Source organism: the organism of the source record quoted next, unplaced genomic scaffold (assembly GCF_019419815.1).
Source record: "Pyrus x bretschneideri cultivar Hongxiangsu unplaced genomic scaffold, Pyrus_bretschneideri_v1 Contig42, whole genome shotgun sequence".
In the NCBI taxonomy this organism is placed as follows: Eukaryota; Viridiplantae; Streptophyta; class Magnoliopsida; order Rosales; family Rosaceae; genus Pyrus; species Pyrus x bretschneideri.
This window is the reverse complement of record NW_025999746.1, coordinates 1,277,730-1,291,798: the sequence shown is the minus strand read 5'-3', so window position 1 is coordinate 1,291,798 and position 14,069 is coordinate 1,277,730. Positions and strand designations below refer to the sequence as shown.

General features: G+C 35.2%; 1 protein-coding gene across 1 annotated transcript; it reads left to right on the top strand.

Annotated features, from left to right (window-relative positions):
• Nucleotides 1-7,820: 7,820 nt before the first annotated feature.
• LOC125469421 (subtilisin-like protease SBT2.5) lies at nucleotides 7,821-8,876 on the top strand. The gene is made up of 3 exons (XM_048566752.1): nucleotides 7,821-7,987; nucleotides 8,098-8,245; nucleotides 8,363-8,876. Exons 1-3 carry the CDS (start codon nucleotides 7,911-7,913, stop codon nucleotides 8,423-8,425), a joined length of 288 nt encoding a protein of 95 aa, XP_048422709.1. The 5' UTR covers nucleotides 7,821-7,910; the 3' UTR covers nucleotides 8,426-8,876.
• Nucleotides 8,877-14,069: the final 5,193 nt, after the last annotated feature.

Below are 14,069 nucleotides of genomic sequence, written 5' to 3'. Positions count from 1 at the left end.
GACACCTAGAAGGTGATAAAGCCATAAAATGTGATAGTGTATAATGTGAATAAATTTGAACCTAAAAGTGTCTAAATACCAGAGTGCGCAATGAGTAGGAGTGAACCTATTTCACACACGATGTCAGAGCATAAGTAAAGTACAGTAGTGTGCGTAAGAATCATACCCTTAAAAGTAGCCACCAATACTAAGATTAGCCATATATGCTCATCGATACGAACTTAGCAGTTATAACCTAGAAGGGTACAAAACAGAAAGTGTGAGTAAGCAATAAAACCAAGCTTCCCAAAACAATTACCTTTCTAACAGTAATAACCCCTCATTGTAAATCTCATACAGTATCCACAAAAAATACTACTACGTAGGTACGAAAACCAATGCACAAGAGCAGCGAAAACTGAAGTATGCTATATCCATCAACTCTACAATGCATTAACAAGTAGGCCAAATGAACTTAATCAATATAAAATGTTATATCAGCCGGAATCACTTAACGTGACCTATACGACTGTACTCATATCTCATCAATCAATGCTAGCATATAAGTCGGGAGTCACCTCTAGTGACCTGTACGACTTATCTTATATCTCATCAGTCAATGTTATCCTATAAGTCGGGAGTTACCTCTAGTGACCTGTACGACTTATCTCATATCTCATATCTCATCAATCAATGCTAGCATATAAGTCGGGAGTCACCTCTAATGACCTATACGACTTATCCATAGCTCATCCACATGCTAGCCAATAGATCATCAACATGCTAGCCAATAGCTCGACAATATGCTAGCCAATAGCTCGATAACATGCTAGCCAAAGCTCAATAATATGCTAGCCAATAGCTCATCAACATGCTAGCCAATAACTCAATAATATGCTAGCCAATAGCTCATTAACATGCTAGCCAATAAGTCAATAATATGCTAGCCAATAGCTCGATAACATGCTAGCCAATAACTCATCAACATGCTAGTTAATAACTCATCAACATGCTAGCCAATAACTCAATAATATGCTAGCTAATAGCTCATCAACATGCTAGCCAATAAGTCAATAATATGCTAGCCAATAGCTCGATAACATGCTAGCCAATAACTCATCAACATGCTAGTTAATAACTCATCAACATGCTAGCCAATAACTCAATAATATGCTAGCCAATAGCTTGATAACATGCTAGCCAAAGTTTAATAATACGCTAGCCAATAGCTCAATAACATGCTAGCCAATAGCTCATCAACAAGCTAGCCAATAACTGAATAATATGCTAGCCAACAGCTCGATAAAATGCTAGCCAATAACTCAATAATATACTAGCCAATAGCTCGATAACATGCTAGCCAAAGCTTAATGATATGCTAGCCAATAGCTCATCAACATGCTAGCCAATAAGTCAATAATATGCTAGCCAATAGCTCGATAACATGCTAGCCAATAACTCATCAACATGCTAGTTAATAACTCATCAACATGCTAGCCAATAACTCAATAATATGCTAGCCAATAGCTTGATAACATGCTAGCCAAAGTTTAATAATACGCTAGCCAATAGCTCAATAACATGCTAGCCAATAGCTCATCAATAAGCTAGCCAATAACTGAATAATATGCTAGCCAACAGCTCGATAACATGCTAGCCAATAACTCAATAATATACTAGCCAAAAGCTCGATAACATGCTAGCCAAAGCTTAATAATATGCTAGCCAATAGCTCATCAACATGCTAGCCAACAAGTCAATAATATGCTAGCCAATAGCTCGATAACATGCTAGCCATAGCTCAATAATATGCTAGCCAATAGCTCATCAACATGCTAGCCAATAGCTCATCAACATGCTAGCCAAAGATCATTAATATGCTAGCCAATAGCTCAATAACATGCTAACCAATAACTCATCAACATGTTAGCCAATAACTCAATAATATGCTAGCCAATAGCTCGATAACATGCTAGCCAAAGCTTAATAGTATGTTACCCAATAGCTCAATAACATGCTAGCTAATAGCTCATCAACATGCTAGCCAATAACTCAATAATATGCTAGCCAATAACTCAATAACATGCTAGCCAATAGTTCATCAACATGCTAGCCAATAATTCAATAATATGCTAGCCAATAGCTCGATAACATGCTAGCCAAAGCTCAATAGTATGTTACCCAATAGCTCAATAACATGCTAGCTAATAGCTCATCAACATGCTAGCCAATAACTCAATAATATGCTAGCCAATAACTCAATAACATGCTAGCCAATAGTTCATCAACATGCTAGCCAATAATTCAATAATATGCTAGCCAATAGCTCGATAACATGCTAACCAAACCTCAATAATATGCTAGCCAATCAATATCTCATCAATGAAATCTTGCACACGAGTTAGAACCACCTACAGTGGTCTGAACGACAAGCTAGGTGTAACTAAATATGCTCAAGTACTACGATCACGTAAAGGCTGTGTGAAATATCACAAGTCACTTACAAGTCGGAACCATCTAAAGTGGTCTGTATGACAGGCTGGAACCTACCTTGGAATCCAAGATGTGCATAAGGTGCAGGAGGTGAACGATCACATGAAGGCTAGGCCCTGGCTTCAGGCGGAGCACTGACACCAGGGTGCAGGACAATGAATTCTACTCACATCCATTTATCACTAATTACCATTCAATCATATCAACATTATATACTCACCTGAACTTACCTTGGCCTCCGCATTGGTGTGAAACACTGTGCATGGTTGTACTAAATCACATACTGAAATGTAAACTAATTATGGCAAGGCATTTATAAGGAATAAAACCACAACTTCTCATTTCCTCACACATTGATTTATAACCAACATTTATTCACCCAAAACATAAGGTTAAATCTCATGTTTTTCACCAGATTCCTTCGCAATGCTCATTTTCCCAAACAAATCTTTTGTCTCCATTATTTAATCTCACTTATTGTATGGCTGCATCTAACGTCTCGTTAGACTGCCTACGTACTCTAAGCAGGGATCAAGTCATTCGTAGTTCACATTAGTACTTCAAGCGTTCACATTAATTATATGAAGATAATGTACCTAAATCAATTTAAAAGTGTCGATGGAACTATCAATAGTATGTACTATAAAAAGGAAAAGGTCCACTCACCTGGAGTCCATGCTATGTTCTCTAGCGCACGTATCGAGGCGTCCTGAATGATTGGCGCCTGTGACCAATTATCGAATCACATCTCAGAACTCTTATCAATAGAATACGTAATTCATGTGAAACACATCATCAAGGACGTTCTAAAATAGTTCGAGACCCATTGACCACAAGTCAACCGTCGATCTAAGATCGACGGTAGAGTTTACAACACTGTATAACTCGACTCGGAAAATCTGCATATCAGATTTCCAATCAGCAACTCCCAAAGATCCACAATATTCTTCTAGAATAACATATTAAAATTTCATTACGATCCAACTGTCGGATCTCTACCAATTGCCCAAAACCAAGTGGCGGCAAACATTTATTTTACTAACATACAAATCCAATTCGGGAAGATCCGTACGTCGGTTTCCCAATCCATAAATTCCTATGATCTTTAAATATTACGTATTATAATGTATCCAAGTTTGGTGACGATCCAACGGTCAGATCGTTGATTCATATTTTCATCAAATAACGTATCGTAATAAATTTAGGTTCCAACGATCAACCCCCATCATTCAAATATCAAAACTGAATTCAAGACATTTGACATAGCCTAAAATTAGCATTAGCGGCCCACTGGCCACCCGCCGCCGCACACGCCGCCGTGGGTGGCGGTCAGCCGCCCGGACAAGTCGGAAAATCCAACTATTTTAAAAAATTCTCAAACTTCACAGAAATGAAGATTTCAATGAGTGTAGCAACCTTCATACCTACCACAAAGTCCAAAAGTGAACAGAAGATTGTCAATTTTACCCACAAAGTCGGCGGTGACTAAACTTCCCAGCGTCGATTCGTCGTCCACGGTGGACCAATGGGGTCAAGGTTGGTTGGGATTTTCTCCTGGGATGATGTGCTACAAAGCCCAAGTGGTGGCATTGGTCATCGCTTTGCCGTTTTGCCGAAAAATCAAAAAGGGTGGTTGGGGCACCGTGAGAACCATCAACTTTCGTGGCCTCAAACCGCCACGTACAGAGGTTAATCAAAGTGGTTCTTGGGTGGATTTTATAGAGGGAAATGAAGCTTCAAGATGGTGGTGATGGCGTCGAAAAACTCCATCGGAGTTGGCCGAAATCAACCTTGGAAGATGGGTGGTCGTGGAGGTGTACAGACGGAAAACCCAAGGGAAAAGCTCCCAGCTTTTCCCCCCTTTTTTTTTCTTTCTGATTTTTGATTGGATTGCTGCCCTTTCTTCTTTTTCATCTAATTGGTCCTTCTTAATCTTTTAACTAACTCTCAATAACCAACTTCAAACGTCCATAACTATACCGTTATAATCCGGACTCTCAAACGGCTTTCGTCTATGCGTTCGCATCAATGAGTACTACGAGGATATGCTAAAAGAATAAGTCATACATCTCTCTGGACGATGGTCAACGTTAGTCAAAATCTTTGCCTCTAGGGCATTTTTGTAAATTCACAGTTTTAAAATTCATAAATATGTAAAATTTGGAACGGGTTGTCACATTTTTCCAATTAAAAAAAGAGAATTGGGATATGAATTAATTGCGTAGAGGATGAAGGTAACGAGATTTCTTCAATTTTCTTTTATTTCCTTTTATTGTTTAATGTAAGATTTTAATTTGAATTTTTATTCTATTTATTTATAAAGGATTTTTCATAAAGTATTTAATAATTAGGGCAAAATTGTCTTTAAGAAATTATTTTAAGATGATGTTAGCCCTAAAGGGGTTATGTGAAAGTGAATTAGAACCTCAAGAGATCTTAGTGTTATGTTTCAAAAGTGAGGAGGTTTTGTAAAAACACGATAAACCTCAAGAGGTATTAGTGTAATTAACTTTTTTTTTTTTCTCCCTATGTCCCTTTCTGCACGAACACTCTCCATCCCCCTTTGCACGAACTCTCTCCCTCTCTCCCCTCGTCAGATTTTATCGATGAATCTGCGGTGACTCCAGGTGACGGGTTGAACCGCCTAGCACCACCGCCTAGACACCACCTAGGCTGCCTAGGACCACCCAAGCAGGTCCCTAACAACTCCACGCTTTTGTCCACCGTTTGGTAACCAATCGGGACAGCACCTCACCGCCGAGCGCCTATTGCCCCCTAAGCCACTTTTTAAAGCACTAGAATGAACAAAGGTAGTCGAGGCGAAGAGCCTATGGCGAAAAACCTAGAAAACAGAGGTCCGGAGCAAATCATTGAAGACAAAAGCGATTTGTGAAGAGCTCATAACAACTAAGGATTCTGAAAAGGCATAAATAGAATTTGACTGAGGAATCAGTAACAAGGTACAACCTTCCAATAAAAAGGATTTCACCTAGATCTTCATCTGTGGGAGACGAGGAAGATGACATCGAGCTGGTTGACTATACGTTTGAGCCCGAGGTGGAACTGGAAACAGACAAGGCTGTTGACTTTATTTCAACAAAGATGATGAAACGTGGTTCAAAGGTTATAAATCAAACTAAAGCGGAGAAAATGACCCAACTCAAGGAAAAAACCTTCCAGTTCATTGAGTGTCTTAGATGGGGTCCGATTGAGATCAACATGACAATCTTCCTGTCATCTTCTTTCCAGGCGAAGGAGAACCTAGGTCACTGTTTGGAGGGAGATTTCCTAATTAAGGGACGAACCTTCAACCATCTTGATCGAGATCCCGGAGACAATAATTAAAGAAAAAGAAAATCCAAAGAACATTTCCGAAAGCTCGTCCGAATCACCAACTATCTGGAGGATCATGTCTGGACGAATGATCTTCAACAGACCTACTTTCACGTTGGCAAATCACTTCAAGCCATTGTACATGAGTCGGCAAAATACCAATAAAGTTCACGATTATAGTTATAGATAACTGTTAGATGAATAAACGGTTACGGGTATAACCGTTTACCTGTGAAATTTAAATGGGTGGTTATGGATATTACTCCTGGTTATAAACAGGTACCCTTTTAGCCGTTCATGTTTATATATGTAAAATTAAAAAAAAAAAAAACCTAAACCCTAAATTAATAAATTTTTAGGTCGGAAGTTCTCACTGATTACGAGTTCGAGTTTATTTATGCATTGCATGCTAAACATATTTTGGTTGGAAGGGATGGAGGGCCTCTTGTCTATTAATTTTAGAGGGATGGTCTCAAGTTTAGTGGTGTCTGATTAGTGTTTTCTTCGTCTTGCTAATCGCGGTTATAAATCAATGTTTCATGATCATGTGTATGGATGCTGCTGTAATTAATTTCCAAATTCTAATTACGGTTATAAATTAGTGTTTGATGTTCAGGTGCTGGGCTACCAAGAAAAATCTCTTCGATTTGTTGTCAAATATGACCAAAAAAGAAAATTATGACAATTTTTTTTTTAATTTTTAAGTTGTTAAAAAAACATGTAGATAGGTAAAAAAATGGTAAATGGATAAACGGATATATGCTGTTACGGTTAAATAGATACACAATTATGAGTGTGTTTAACCGTTTATAAACTGTTATGGGCATGAGTATAATCGTTTATATAATTATCCAATAGATAAATGGTTATGCAAATAAAATATTAAATAATTATGGATAAATAATTGCGGTTATCGGCTGTCATAAGTGTTGCCCATCCCTATACATGACCGTCCATTTGGACGGGGTGCCCTTCATAATTGGTTGTATATTTACCATGCGGATATTTGACTTTCAAGTCAGTGCTATATTGGCCAGTTGTGTCAATAATAAAAAGATGACATATTCCAAGTCAATGGTAGACTAAGTTGGTTTATTGATTTACTCTTTGTTCTCTTTAATAATCGATTTATAAATTCTTTTAAAAAATGAACAGGTACTGCCTCTGAGCTTCGTGCTAGTCTATAGTACTAATTGCAACTAAGAGTCTAAGACTATATGTAAAATTGTGTGGTTGAAATTAAATCACAAATTACACAATCTCAACCACGTAATTTCATTAAAATCAAATCCAACGGTCAAAATGATGTCCTCATTATTTTTTTTTTAAATGAAGACCCCTCTTCTTAAAGAATTCCTATAATAGATATGTTAAATATGTTAGATATCAATCTCTTCCCCATTATTTTCCAAAACGTATCCCAACCATTTTTCGTATCACTTTCATTATGAGAATGGTGTAAAACTTATGAAATAATTGAAAAAAATATTGGAAGAAATTGATATTTTACTATAAAATTAGCTGATGATATGAAAAGTAGTCACAACTAATAATAAGCATATTTACACATGCAATATCCCTTATTTTTTGAATATGAGATGCATACTCTCAGCAGGTGTGATTATGTGCATTATTATACTCCAACGTAATTGACTAAATGAGTAACAACTTAGTACTACGACCTAATAATATTCCTCTTCACTTGTAAGTAAAAGGTCTTAAGTTCGAATTTCGTAGATAACGAGTTCAATATTTTGAGTGTAAATATATCGTTGTATTAAAAAAAAAACTAATTAATTAATATTTTCTAGTAAAAATAGTGAAATTTAAATGTCATAACAGTTTAGAATTCACTCATAAAATATAAGTATATCATAATTTCATTTCATGGAGCATGAATTAGCACAATAATTATTTAATAATTTTATCTTAGAAGTACACTTGGGCATCCCAAATGAAAAAGAAAATGGCTTCTTGTGATGACTTCAAACTATAAATAACCATATCATTCAGAACTAGCTGAAGGCCATATATTGTATTGTATACGAGTCAATATATAACCCTAGCAGAAGAACAAACTCACCAGAAAGGTAGAATAGCAGCAAATGGAAGGTAAAAAAAGCGAGTTATATTTTGTTTTCATGAACTATGATCCTCAGTACGAACGCCTTCGAGCGGATCGGTTAGTACTATAAACTTCTCTTTACTACTTATTTAATATATAATTTTACCACATTTTATACTTAGCTTCATACAAATAAATTATGCTAATTATCTATAATATATATATAGAACAAAGGGAGGAGCAAATGAGCTAGATTTGTACCTAAGCCGGAAGCATGACCAGCTGTTGTCAAGAACCCTTCAGCCAGGAAGCTACAAGAAGACATTGTCTCTCGTCATTGTTGATGGGTTTTCTGTGGAAATTACTGAGGACCAGGTCTGATTAATTTTAAAAAATTAATAATGCACCATTAATTATTGATTAGTGTTAGTATTTTTCAGTTGTGGGTTGAGTTTAATAATCTTTTTCTTTTTCCTGTTTTGTTTTTGTCAGGCCAGTGTGCTTAGATCTGCAAAAGAAGTGAGACTGGTGGAGAAAAATCAAGAGCTTGCTTAATGTAGCAGACAGAAGAGGCTTAGAAAGTGTGAACGGGAAATGGGTTCCTATGGGAACTTCCGTGGCTGCAGGTTGATTGGGGTGTGATTTTGGGTCAACCTAAAGATAATAATTAACTATAATATTTCTGGGAAAATCTAGGAAGATTTGTATGAGAACTCAATCAGTTTACGGATGCTAGCAATATAATATCACCTATTTAGCTGAAGTGCTTTTGGAGTTGTGATAACTCTCTCTCTCTCTCTCTCTCTCTCTCTCTCTCTCTCTCTCTCTTTGGCATCCTGTGAGATAAAACCATTCTCATTACTGAGTTAACTATTACACTAAAGGAGGTATATTATAGTTATCGGTTGTCTGTCATGTATTATTTCTCGCTTTGGAATAAATCGATCTCGTTTTCGTTGGTTTCTGGCTTAATATCCGTTGTGAGAGATAAGTTTACTTACAAGAGTTTTTCTCTTCATATATATAAATAAGAATTTCTATTTCATTTTATATTTAATATTGGGAGAGTATAGAATTGAATTGAATTTTAACCACTTAAACTATTCCTTATGTGAATGAAATGAAAGAAAATACAACAGAATTCGATTCTAATCAGATCCGTATATGTAATTCTCAATACTGGTATGATCAAACTCGTTTTACTACTAATATCATAAGGGTTCGGCGGCTACTTCCCTAATTCATCCTCTCATAACCTACTAAGCTTAAACATCATTATACCATCCATCCGTTAGATATAGCGATTAATGACGATTAAACTCGTTTTATTCTCCACTCACATGGGTTTTGTTTGGTTTAATAAGAGGCCAATTAAGCACTCGTATATGAGACTATATACTAGTATATATTGTGCTTATTAGTTTATTGAAACAGTCCCGTGAGTGTATTTTAACAGCCACTCAAACGAGTCACCACATAAATAAATAAATAAAGAAGAAATAAATACCAAAAAGAGAGGAAAGAAGAGAGATTCCTTCCTCCTATAATTTGAGCAGGAACAGGAAATGGTGGCCCTGGACTCCCACCACCACCAGCAGCTGCAACTTTATCTAGTTAAGGTAATAAAAGGAGCATGGCAGATATGGTGGTACGACTTCCATTTTTCAACAAAGTTTTCAGAGACCCTGACATATTTCATGTGCATCAGTGCATGTACCACTTCACAGTTCAATTCACTCAGAGTACTGACCCTTGACTCATCACTTGTCCACATGCTGCAATATTATATACGATACTAGCTTCCTTTGTACCCATTAGGCCGATAAATTATTGTATGGTATTAAAATTCAATGTGGGGTAAGCAATAGATTTATATTATAATATTATAGGCTAAATAATTAAAATGATCTCTAAGATTTGTATAACATATCACTTTAGTCCCTGAGATTCAAAATTAATAGAAATGGTCCCTGAGATTATCCATCATCCATCATTTTGATTCTTCCGTTAAAGCTCCGTTAAGTGTTCTGGAGCTCTTGACTGGAAGTTTGGGCAATTTTCAAAGCTTCGTAACTCAATCGTTTCTTAACCAAATTCGACCCATAATATATCAAAATGAAGATAGGAAAGTGTACAACAAGATTATACCTACTTGGAAGCCCAATGGTTGCCGGAGATGGCCGGAAAATAGCCTGAAAGGTGACTGGTCCATGGAAAAACTGAAAAACTCGCTGGAAACTGGGTAAACTTTAAACGTTCATAACTTCTTCAATACTCAACGAAATCCAGTTATTCGAAAACGAAAATCATACTTCTCGACAAGATAAAGAGAATAGTACCTTTATTGATAGCCAAATCGCGGCGGTTTGGACAGAAAATGGCTCGAAAGTGGATGTCTTGGTCTCAAGTTAGCCACTTTCGAACCGTTTTCCAGCCAAAACAAGGCTATTTAGCCTTCGAAAAAGGTACCATTCTCTTCGTTTAGTTGAGAAGTATGATTTTTGCTTGAATCACTTGATTTCGTTGAGTATTGAAGAAGTTATGAACGTTTAAAATTTACCCAGTTTCCAGCGAGTTTTCCAGTTTTCCCGTGGACCAGTCACCTTTCAAGCTATTTTCCGGCCATCTCCAACAACCATTGAGCTTACAAATAGTATAATCTTGTTTTACACTTTCCTATCTTCATTTTGATATATTATGGGTCGAATTTGGTTAAGAAACAATTGAGTTACGAAGCTTTGAAAATTGCCTAAACTTCCGGCCAAGAGCTCTGGGACACTTAACGGAGTTTTTAACGGAATTACCAAAATGATGGATGGTGGACGATCTCAGGAACCATTTCTATTGATTTTCAATCTTAGGGACCAAAGTGATGTGTTATGCAAATTTCAGGAACCATTTTGGCTATTTACCCTAATATCATAGTAAGTGAATTGGTTATTAATAATTTTTTTTTCTTTTTTTTTTGATAAAGCGAACTGGTTATTAATATTAAGCTCTAAATTTTGCACGTCTTTTATTTATACTAGCCTCTTTGCACGCACTAGCGTGCGTGCGAGAGGTATTTTTGCATCACGGGCACTACGCGCCCCAAATATGTGTTGTTTTATATATTCTTATATTTCTTAAGTGATTATTTTATAAAATATAGATGTGTGTCCATCACAATATCTTATTATTTTCAATCATCTAACTTAATCTTTTTGCTTCTGCCCATTATACAGAACTAGCCTCTTTGCACGCACTAGCGTGCGTGCGAGAGGTATTTTTGCATCACGGGCACTACGCGCCCCAAATATGTGTTGTTTTATATATTCTTATATTTCGTAAGTGATTATTTTATAAAATATAGATGTGTGTCCATCACAATATCTTATTATTTTCAATCATCTAACTTAATCTTTTTGCTTCTGCCCATTATACAGAATAATGACAGGAGTAGGGGACATTGGCCTTATACTTTTGCTGGGCCTCGATCCCTTATCTCATTTTCTTGGAATTCAAGATTGCTGCTTAGCTACAATGTAATTTGTTTGTACTCCAATCCAAACAACAACAAACAAAACAACTTAAGTAAGGTCAAACCTAATAAGTTGCCACATTGCCATTTAGTGTATGAACAACATGAAGGTTGGACCCAATAAGTGAAATTAAAGGAAAAACACAAAATGGAGAACATGATAAATCTCTCTTCCTCTCTCTCTCATGCAGAATGTCAAATATCTACCCAAGTTCTTAAATTAAAATTTTCAAATTCATAAGTTTTCAGATAAAGTTATAGGCTAGCTAGTGTCAATCCGAATATATGAAGCAAAGCAAAATATGAACAACATGTACATATGTAAACATAGCGTCTACGTGTGAAATCAAAGTCATGCTTGCCACCGATTTGCTTGCACTTAATGCTTTAGATTTTCATGGTTAATCTGCGAGTAATGATGGTAAAATAAAAATTAAGAAGTCTAACTATAATGCACAATGCCAAATATAAAGGTTGTAAGCAATTTAACCTAAATACCTTTAACTTGGACAATTTTCTCATGGCAATACTTTTACTTCAGTTACTTTTAGAATACTGAAAGATGAATAATTTGTCAAGTTTGAGGTAACAAATTGAAATCTTGTTTACAAAATTAGATAGTAAGAAATGTTACCTTAATCTTGTACTTCAACCTTTGTACTTCGAGATGAGTGTGATGCTTGTAAAACTGACAAAAAAATGCAATTTTATTTCTATTTGAAAATTGAACGTAATTTGAATTTACAGTATACTTCCGTATGAAAATAAGAGAATACTTACCGTATTTAGAAAAGTTGTTTGGTCACTATTAATCTTTTACCTGCACCCTTAAATTGTTTTTTTTTTTTAATAATTCGAGATAATTAATTTGTAGAATTTTTTTTTCAATTTTATAATTTGAGATAATTAATTTGTAGAATGATAGAGAATGCCATTAAAAATAAATAGGTTAGAAATGGTGTTATACCTAATTTGTTGGACTTTATTCCAAATTCGTATGATGTGAGGAGTTGTTGAAGGTTTTAATTCTTCTACAGCCTTTTTTATGCGCCACCTATATATTAAAGGTATATATAATGTTAGAATTTTGTGTAACAAATTTAATAAAGAATTTAGAATACATACTGCTCATGCTTCTTCTTTTTCCACTATTTGAGAATCAATTGGCTTAGATCAATAGTTTTTACTCAGACAAATATCTCCCAACCAGGAGTAAAAATAAAGACACGTCTATTTGGGATCTTATCAATAGGAAGTTCCTTCTCCATTTTTTGTGGCTATTCTTGTAGATATCCTGAGAATTAAAACAAATATTTTTTTTAATTTCCATAGCACACGTATAGCACATTAAGATAATCAAAATTGAAACTCATAATTTGACCAAAATTTAAAAAATGCAAAATGAAATACTAAATACAAACTCATATATACAGCCTGGAAGTTGCAGTAAAGTGCATCAAATTCATCACCTAAAAGATATAAACCATAAAATAAAAAATAAAATAAAAAAATAAAATAAAAAACTGAAAAGGTAAATTTAGATTGATATTTACCCAAAATTACTCAAACCTTTGAACTTTGGAGCCTAATAGAATCATCTTGACCCTATAACAAAAAGGAGAGAAAGCATAAGAAAATGGAAATAAAAAGCACCAAGAATTTAACCACAAAAATTCATATACATATATTTATATATATACACAAATGAATATGTAGACGGATTAGGGTTTGCAAAAGCTATAACACATACGTTTGAAAGGCAGAAAACCCGTGGAAGTGAAAAAAATAAGCTTACACCTAGATTAGGGGAGAGAGAGATAGAGAAGAATGGCAAAGCGAAAATGCGAAAAATTTGAAAAAAAAAGAAGAATGATGACTCAGACGTTGCTTAAACTCGTTTTATCCCATGTTGGAGTGTGAGAGTCTGTAATGCCAAGCAACAACTGTTGATAGTAGTTACATAACTGAGGGGAAAATTAAAACATTTGAATTTGGATATGGGAAAATGAGTAGAAACGGAAAAAATGGGATTTTACGAACTGGGAAGTTAGCACTTGTAGTGGGCGAATTACACTCTTTTTTGAAAACTCACGGCCACCTCTACCCCTTTCTTTCTCCCACGTTGGTTTCGTATATATCTATATATAAATTTATAATTTTGTGAGATATTAAATTCTTTTATCTCATTTTTAAATTTCTTAGATATTTTTTTTAATTTAACTTCGTTTGATTAATATGTTGTCCAAAATGGAAGAGAAGTGGAGTTGGTCATGTCTTTTTAAGTTTCTGCTTTTTTTAATAGTATTTCTATGAGATATTAGTCCCTCTCTCTCTCCGAAAATGGAGGAGTGGAGTTGGTCACGTCTTTTTTTTTTTTTTTTTTTCATTTTTTCACTGAAAACAATCTTAAGTTTCTGTTTTTTTGTTACAATACTATGATTGCGTTTTATTATGTGAGACACTAAACGCTCTTGCTCTCCTAAAATGGAGGAGGAGTGGTGTTGGTTGGTTGGGTTAAATTTTTTTTATCTCATTTTTCTTATAATAAAATAAATCATGGATTTCAGCGCCTACGTTCTTGCTTTCCTAAAACGGAGAAGGAGTGGTGTTGGTTGGTTGGGTTAATTCTTTTTATCTCATTTTTTTATAAGAAAATAAATCAAGGACTTCAGCACGTCC